We start from the raw sequence: 9,453 nt of genomic DNA, 5'->3' as shown, positions 1-9,453 counted from the left end.
CCTGCTGAATGAAAAGGTGCATTCTAACCTACATTGTTATGAATCAGTTCTGACCTTGCTTAAAGTCAATTCTTTACAACACTAACATGGACTGTGCAATTGTATTATACCTTGCAAACCCCTACATAAATGCAAGCACAACCATGGTCTAAGATGATTAACTAGCAAGCAGAGGTCTGCTTTCTTGATCTGAAGAAAAGAAGTTCTTCACAGACATGAATTTACATCCCAGCAGCACAGTAACACTAAATTCTCACCCTCTAGTGAAGTATCTCAGGTATCTCAGTACTGATAAAGCAAGCTGACAGTCAGGTTACATCTATGTAGCCCTATCATTGTGACAGACAAAGCAGTGATAACTGCAGGACTGACCAGGGATAAAATGCACTTTAAGTCTTAGAGCAGGACAGGAAATCTGCAACCTACTGCAAACTGTTTAGAGTTAATTCTTTTAAGTTAAAGTATTTTTTACCCCTTTGGGTCCTGAGAGCTCCTCGGAATTTCTTCTGAAGAGTTTGAGTAGTCCCTGTGAGGCTGTTGGCACTTCCCCAGCACAGAAGTTGACAGGTCGACTGCTGAGAGCAGACATGGGGCTAATTGCAAGCGGGCTGCTGGAAGGCAGCTCTGGAACCTCCTGAACAACAGAACATAAAGCAGCTGAGCTCAGGCAGCCCCCCTCCTCTGCTAGTTGTGTAACAAAGAGACAGCATTTGCTGGCAAGGAGCACTGTTAACATGTTAATGCTGTAAGGAGCACTGCTCTGAAAAGCTGACAAATGCTCCTCCCTGCTATTTCCTTAGTACCTCGCAACCAGGATCAGTCAAATTCCACTTCCATTCCCTGTCGCTGCCACATGGTTTCTTGGATGGTGTTCTCTGCAAGAAGTCAGAGATTCTCTGTACCAAGAAATCTCGGTCTTTCAGATTGGCAAAGAAGAAGGTCATTTTACTTTTAGTGCTGATGGACAGAGGGCTGGGCAAGACACTGGAACTATCTGCTTTCTCAACTATTGTCACCTAGAAGACAAAGACAAGGGCCATTTGGATCTAGGAGATTCTCTATGATCTATAAAGCACTGCACAAAAGACAGAAGCACACAAAGGACAAGAAAGGCCTATAGTCTTAATACACAGCTAAGAAATTCCTACCTCCCTGAGAGGAATGATGAGATGACAGGCCTCCTCTGCCTTGCTGGCAAAACAGATGTAATTGTTGGAAACAAACATCTGGCCAGGAATATGCATCTTGTTGAATGGTGTCCACAAGGTACAATCTGTGTGTCCGTCCAGACATTCATCCTTGGGCAACCGGAAAGTGGCACGGTAGCACTCATTTTTGGCTCGAGCATCCAGGTCTCTGGAGAAAAGTAAAGAGTAATCCCCAGAGGTTTTTTCTCACTGGAAAAACCCACTCAAACACTAATCTTAAGTGTTGATTCCAATCACAACCTTCAGACTGTGCTGTGTATTCTTAGTATTCATTTCTCTAACTGAGATGCTACCCCTTATCTGACTCCTCTTTCAGCCTTCAGACATGCTTCACTGACAAGGTATGTCCTGCAATACAAGATAAAATATGCAATTGCATCTGCAAAACTTAAACATTATATCAGCTGCTGAAACTGCAGAGAACAGTCCCCAGCAGCAGGATTTATTACAACAAAAATGTGTATTTTTTTTTATAATTCTTCAACTTCAGACAATGGGACTGATGTAATTCTCTTTTTTCACTTTGTTTTAACAGGATTTGCAACAGTTTGTAGTTGAAAATTCCTCCTGACCGTGCCTACTCATGCATGAGTAAGACATGAGGGTGTGTGTGAATTCAGTACCAATCTGGGATGGGAAAAAGATCAGGCCTAATGATAGGAGCAAGTGATACAGCCCCGAGAGTGAGAGAACCCCAGAGGCAACTAGGAGCTACACAGTAATGCAGATTTATTGTAACAATCCTGTTATTTGTCTTGTTTCCTCACTGCTGGAAACACATACCTTTTTAATGCAGAGATGTTCTTAAGAGGCTTCCTGGGCTTTGGGAGGGACTTGTCCTGTAGGAAGCTCTCATTATCCAGCAGCTGCCGCATAGCAATATTAGCCAACTGCTCCATCAGCTTGAATGTCTCGTTAATGTTGAGAAACATGGAAAAATAAAGTTCACTGTCTCTTGTGCTTACTTTAATGCACTCAGGGAACAGCAGTGTGGCATTTTTTTCCAGCTGGGTTACATCCACCCACTGGATCACCAGCGTAACTGGGAAAAAAAAGATTAAAAACCCTACTATTACCATTTTAGGCAAAACAACAATCAGAAATGAGGCTCAAGGCGCCAGTAAGCTCTCAGCGTAGCAGCACTTCTTTCCCCTCTCAGACGTGTACAATTATTTTCCTCATACTTTTACTGGGTTGTCCAAAAATACTTGGAAGTAACCCTTGTGATTAACTAGACTAGAAACAATGCAGTTCCAAAAGGACTCCTATCCAGTAAATACCTTCAAGTACAATTACTCAAGATTTCATTCTTTCTTTCCAGCAAATCAGCTTTTGAACTCAGGAGTTCAGGCTTTGTAAATATCGGGTCCTGGTGCTGCTTCCAAATAAAACTCTCCAAGATAAAAATACTGCTTGGTTCTCTAATCCAGTTTAAGTAAAACATTGGGTGTTCTTGTACAAGAATTGACTCAGCCATTCAGTCTAAACACCCCTGAAGTGCTTATGAGTGCAAGGACTGATCTACACATTGAGCCAGAGCCCAAAGGATTCCTAAAAGGGAAAAACCCTGTCATCTTAAAAAAAAAGTTCACACACAAGATCAACTGCACCAAAAAGTACACGATAAATGGCAGAAAACCAACCAACAGGCTTATAACTCACCCTCTTTGCCCAGTAGGAAGGAGTAGAAACAAAGATGATTGACAGTGAGGTACAGCCATCCCTGCCTGGGTACACGGCCCTTCCAATAGCTGCAGGAATAGTAATTGACCAACTTCTCCACCTCGGGCATCCCAAACTGCTTCCGCATCTTCAGTTCAGCCTCTTTGAATTTACCTGGATCCTCTTCACTCTGGGGCTGCTCATTCTTGTTCTCTTCAGCAATAATTCCCTGAAAGGACATGGGAGGAGAGAGAGAAGAAATAAGAGACGTAACAGAAGGGAACATGCCTGCTGACAGACATAATAGACAGCAAAAGGTCATGGCAGCAATCTGGAAGACAGAAAGAAGAAACATGACACAGCAGTTACCATTTCTCCTGTCAAGTTAGAGAAATAGTAAAGATATGTAGAAAGAGCAGCCAAATAGTCTGGGAGTCTATGACCTATTCCTGAACACATGCAGCAAGCATTCGTGTTTAAGACTTGACTGTGTTTCTCATGGCTGGCCTGGTAACACTTTGAACACCCTGCAGGAGAACTCAAGTCTGTTTTCACTTGCATACATGCTTCTTCAACAGGAAGAAGATCATCTGCCAGGAAGGGCAGAACACCACATTCTGTCACATCTTGACTGGCCAGAAGGAAAAAACAAATGACCACAATCTCTCTCACATACAGAAAATACAAAGAATCTGACGGGAGTACTGAAAAAGACTCAAATTGCTGCTGTTCAACAAAAAACTGTATTTATAGGTTTCTACAGTGGAGAATTTGTGGGCTGGGAATCTGAAATGTGTTCACTGCACAACAAGCAGACACCTGTCTGACTCAAGTCAGTGGAAATTGGGGTGCAGTTCCTTCACAACCTAGATACCTTCTAAAGCACTGTGGCAGGACAAGTGTATTACTTGCAAACTAGAATTCTCTCTGCTGTATTTGTTGCTAGATGAATCCTTGTTAAACATTCTCTCTGCATCAAAGGTATAATCAGAAAGGATTTTAAAGAGGTATTATATTTTCATTAGTAAGAGCATCCTAAGCAGGCTCTTCCCTGAGATCTACTGCTTGTAACCTTCCCCACACACAAATACATTTGGCCAGTGTTACGACTGTAACATGATGCTGATAATACCATATGTGTTCCATGACAATTGCAAATGTATGTGTGTCTGAAAAGGGAGCAGAGAGAAGTTTTGCCATGGAGCTCTTCCGCCCTCCCTCCCTCCCTCCCTCAGGTAAAATATTCTTCAAGCCACCTCCCCATTCTTTCTCAAGATCTGGAAGTCCTTAAGGGAAACATGCCACTTACATGTATCTTGCCTTTCACAAAGGTGGTGATATCTTCTTCATTATCAAAGATGGAGAGAGTCTGCAGTAAGTTATTCTCCAGCCATTCCCAATGCTTTGTGATCTCTTTACGAGACGACCCTAATGGAAGGGGTGAAAGATGATGGGAAGAGTAAAGAAGAAAGAAATTAGAACATGGTCTTTTTTTTCCCTCCAAGTTCACAGCAGGAAACTAATAGTTACCAAACAATGATCAGGACAAATCAAACACATCGACTGTATAACTGTCAAGGATATTTTATGTACACCAACATTATGTTTCTAATGAAATGTCTCCACTGCCACCAGGGATAATAGCATTACCAACAGACCATCCATCCTATCAGCAAGTGCACACCAAACACAGCTTTTTTCCCCAGACAAAATGTGACTTATGTACCAGACTCTTCTAATTCCTGGTATTCTGGAGCAAAAATAAACTTTCAGTAGAATCCTAAAATTTTAGAACTGAACTTTTTATACCTACAAAGAGGTTCCATCTTCCATGGGCAATGGTCAGCAAAGAGCATAAAATTCCAAAACAAAATGCAACCAAAATATTCATGGCAACGTTTTTTACTTTCTTAAGTAAAAATGTGTCACCAAACTTTCTACCAGCTTGTTGCCTTTAACCATAGCATTTACAGCAGCTCACAAAGACCAAGCTGCACTGTGTCACCAACTTGAAGAACATTCCTATAGAAAGTTACCTTAATTGACATGATTTCAACGATTTGTTTACTGGAAGATTTCCTCCTCTCTATTGACAGCTATCACTCTACCCTCTTGCAGGCAGAAAAAATGCAGAAAAATTAAAAAGCAATTGATTTAACAAGAAACATCGTTAAATGCAGAAAAAAGGAATTCTGTTTAAATGCAAGTCGAACACATTTGTAAGTAAGTTTCTCTTTGCCAAATTCCAGTAAATTTATCTTCTGATGTTTCAGACAAAAGCAGTGGGCTATCTAAAAAAGTTAACAGCATGCCTTCCTCTACCCGATTTCATTGTGAGTACATCCCTCCCTGTGGTTAATGATGGAAGAGAAGAAAGCAGCAAACACCCAAGCTCTTCCCTAAAGCTATTGCTCTACCTGACTTTAAGAGGCAGCTTCAGCAGTGAAAAAGTCTTCATGTATTTGCACTTAGACACTTCCCCACAAAACCCAATGCCAGCTCATCTGTGGTTTCATAAGCAAGAATAACTCCAAGACCTGAAACCAAAAACTAGAAGCAAGTAAGCTGTCTTGTCTCAAAGCACTGCAGGGCTTTGAATTTGAGTCTGTGTGTACAGCCCAATGGATTAGACAACACATACTTATTCTTTTGCCTCTGTGTGTAAGTTTACCTGACATCTATGTTAGCCATCTGACAGTGTTTTTAAAGCACTAATGATTTTGAGTAATACAAAATGGCTTATTTTAAGGTCACAGAATTATCAACTATAGGATGCTTTGGCTGTCAAAAATCCCACAGGTCCAGCAACAATGGCAGGGGAATAAAGTCTGGGTTCTGTTTTGTTTCAGGAGCTGCATCTCCCACCAAGTGGCAGCAGAGAAATTGTTAAAATAAGCCAGGCCTCAGTAACTGTCATCTAAGAACAACATTCAAATTACATTCAAGAAGGAGTAAAACAATTTCTACAGAGAGTTGTGAGAACAAAGTGCTGGAAGGCTGAAGCTGTGTGCATGACCAGAATGCTGCCTAGTATTTATACATGATAAATTGTACATAAAAGATACACATTTTTCAACTGGCGAGCCATATATATTTTATAACTTTAAGTGAAAGCCAGTACTTTTACTTTGACAGTCAAATGAGAACCAGGTATGATTAAAAAAATACTTTGGATGAAGACAATAGATTTACACCAGTATAATTATTTATCAAACTCCATTCAGTTGTTATAGAGCCCAACTCATTTACCATGCTTCATTTCTTAAAAGTAACTGAGATATAGAGGATATCAATTTAAACATGCATAAAATACCCCAAAATAACACACTCATTAATGTCAAGATACTAAAAATTTCGGATTTGCACCGTATGTGGCCACTAAATATTCTGCTTTTTTCTATGCAGGTTCTGGCTTGCCATTTTGTTTTCTGTCTTTCTTCCTCTCTGCCTCCACCCTCCTCAAAAGGGAAACTTTCTGTGAAACACAGCAACTTCTAAACCTCTCTTCTGCAGAATTTAAGTAGCTCTGCAAGGGAGAATATTGTGGTGGTTGCCTGGGGAGAAGAGAGGAACAGGGAAAACAAGACACCAAGATCTCTGGGCTGAGCATGTGATTACTTCATGCTCAGATTTTATGTCTCAATCACAAAGTGAGAAGTGAAGATTCTTATTACAAACAAAGTTGGTCTAACAAATATGTCTGAAGATATTTTTCTCTTTAGCAACCAGTAGGACCTAAAGCTTTAATCAAAGTTTACCAGCAGATATTAGAAGGTTGTACCATGATGTTCTAACAGAGCAGTTACATCTCTCAAGTGAAAGAAGCCAAAGATTTCTGATGTTTAAAAAAAATATTAAAGTAATGTATTATCCAGATATAGTGTATCTATAAATCTGTTACAGGCCAGAAATGGCAGAAACAGTAAACTGGATCGAGATCATAAAGAGATTCCCCAAAGAGCGTTTGGCACCTTGAACAACCTTACATGTTCCCATCTTGTACAGCGCTCTGGTAAGCAGGTTTTGGCACAACACTCACCTCCCACAGCAATATTACCATCACGGTTTTAATTTCTGAACAATCTCACTATGACCTTGCAAACAGATACACCTTGGAAAAAAGAAAACTCATAACACTGCAGAAACAGAAGCTTTTTACAGAGGGTTAAGTTCCTAAACTATAGTTTAAACAACACTGAGAAGTTTTGTCATTTCTGACATCTTCCACTACCCCACCAGAAGCTCTAGAACGTTTCCTGAGCAGTCACGGAATACTCCTCTGTGGGATCACTGATTATCTGAACCAAAAAGATAACAAGATAACAAAAATCCAGCCCCCAACAAGAGTCACATCACTACATACCGCACGCCACTGCCCAATACACTTGAGAGTCCTGAGTCTGGTGCAGAATACGGTATGGGGCAACTCTGGCACTGGAATCCAAAACCACGTCTAATGTTCCCACAAGAAGACCTATGAGGCAAAGAGGGAGAAATTACAACAATGTATTAGCAAAATGAAGAATTGGGTTAAGTAAAAATACAGGATCAGCACTAGAGAAAAATGATGTTCCTATTATGTATGCTGTGATGGAGGAACAACAGCACTTGGCTGAGACACATACAGTCACTGCAAGCAAATTACCTATAAACCAGCTACAGCCAATCCCACCGGTAATGGAGAAAGTTTAGATGGCAATTAAGTGTCTCCTAAACCTCATTATAATCCTCTGCCTTCCTAGGAGAGTTTTCTAATAAAAGTGAAATGTAATTTCCTCTGTGGGGTTTTTGTTGCTAAAAGTGATTTTTAAGCCTACTAAACTAAACCACCACCAAAGAGTTTTCAATGCTGTATCTTTCAGCATCACCTATGCAAACAGTAGGTAAGATAACTCATCCAAATTGGAATCAAGCAGCTCCAGAAAAACTGGTACTCACAGGTTTCGGTGTTGTTTCTGGAAGTACTTTGATTAAACAAAGAAAGAAGGCTGGGAATCAGAATTTGGTAATACAGAAATTCAAGTAGTTTTTTTACATGATGTTAAATAAAAAAGGAAGCACTTCCAGAACAAATGCTGATAGCCACCAGACTTTGTAAAGCAAACCCAGGTATTTCAATCCAGTCTCTTTTCTAGATAAATCAAAGATAAGACTTTGCTTTGTTACTCTACATAATGTATTAGGAGCATCTTTAAGGCAAATTAATTTTGCAACTTCCTCATGACTAGTTTTATAACATTAGAACTTGGAGAGTATGGTTCCTCCTCTGGATCCCTATTTGAGAGGCCCATGCTCTCCTCTGTATGGTTTGGGCAAGTCTCACCCATATCTTATTCATTACCATGAAACATGTTACTTCCTCCCCTTTATCTCCTTTGGCTATCCAAAAGCAAGTAAGAGACTAGGAATATACCACTGATCACAGTTCAAGACAAAATCCATACATAGCAAGCTCATCTGGTAATCCTTAAACCAAGTACGTATGTATCCAGCACAGCAGGATCTGTTTTGGCTCCACGTTTCTTGTGTACAGTTTTAGACAGAACGGGTTAAAAAGTCATTCTGCATACTTCCTATAACAGTAACAAATGTGTCAAATACTGACATATGGATCAGTAAAAAGACATGTTTAAGAATCTGAGTACAAAGGCAACTTAAACACCTTTCCAGCTTGGCTAAGAATCTCCATTCTAACTCTAAGACGTCAACTTGCAGTTGTGCAGCTCCATAAGGAGGACACGTGGCTTTTAACACACAGGAGCTCTGAATAAGACTCTCTTACTTAGCTAAACTAGCTCAAGAAGTAAACTGGCTCAAAGCTTCCATCGCTTTACAACAGATCAGTTTAAGTGTTTCCAGAACAGCACTAGGTATCATTTCTTCTTGCAAGAACCTGGGAAACCCCACAATACAATCACATGCCTACATGTGAAATTACACAAGTAAGTTACGTTACACAAAACAGAGCAATTCAAAATCATTTTGAACACTGTAAACACATGAAACACGCTTAAGGGTGTTTATCAGCTTGAGCCATTTCTGCAGTCAGTGTGTTTGGTTAACAGGGTTAATCCAGGAAAGTGGTTGTGTGTAATACACCAACGTAAAAAGCACATTTTGGTTATCCACGTAACCGTGTCAGCATTCTGCACATAAGCAGGGTGTTTTATAAGTAAGGGGACTGTTTTGTTGTTGTTAACATTGCACCTTGGTCACTGTGACAGTTGGTTTAAAGGTTCCTGTCACCAAACAGGGTATCAGGCACACACACTGACTGGGGCTGCTCCATCGCTATCAGGCACCCGCACACCTTCACCCCTGACCCAAGCACAGCAGTTTTCATACATGTATTAGTTAAAAACTACATCTTACTTTCACCCTCTAAATCTTGGGGAAAAAACATATATATAAAGAAAACAACTCAGTAATTCCAGGCAACGCGAGGATGGAGGAGAGGGGAGCCATTCCTGGCAAGGCAACAGGGTCGCCCCAGCCGCCCCCGTTACAGTTACTCGCCCTCCCTTGTGCAACAGCACCCAGGGGAGGCCCGGCCGCAGTGCCAGGCGCTGCACAGACCCCGCCG

At 40.7% G+C, this 9,453-nt stretch overlaps 1 protein-coding gene across 1 annotated transcript in view; it reads right to left on the bottom strand.

The window, feature by feature from the left end:
• Positions 1-7,348, bottom strand: part of TBC1D9B (TBC1 domain family, member 9B (with GRAM domain)) — a gene marked incomplete at its 5' end in the record, with an annotated part of 18,199 nt that extends 10,851 nt beyond the window's left edge. Inside the window, 7 exons of the mRNA XM_010012050.1 lie at positions 473-634; positions 804-1,016; positions 1,149-1,356; positions 1,992-2,250; positions 2,871-3,099; positions 4,180-4,298; positions 7,234-7,348. Coding sequence (XP_010010352.1) covers positions 473-634; positions 804-1,016; positions 1,149-1,356; positions 1,992-2,250; positions 2,871-3,099; positions 4,180-4,298; positions 7,234-7,348 — 1,305 coding nt within the window. The remainder of the gene's footprint in view (positions 1-472; positions 635-803; positions 1,017-1,148; positions 1,357-1,991; positions 2,251-2,870; positions 3,100-4,179; positions 4,299-7,233) is intronic.
• Between the last annotated feature and the right edge of the window lie 2,105 nt (positions 7,349-9,453).

The sequence above is a fragment of the Nestor notabilis genome, unplaced genomic scaffold, assembly GCF_000696875.1.
Source record: "Nestor notabilis isolate BGI_N333 unplaced genomic scaffold, ASM69687v1 scaffold18550, whole genome shotgun sequence".
In the NCBI taxonomy this organism is placed as follows: domain Eukaryota; kingdom Metazoa; phylum Chordata; class Aves; order Psittaciformes; family Psittacidae; genus Nestor; species Nestor notabilis.
This window is presented reverse-complemented; position numbering and strand designations above follow the sequence as displayed.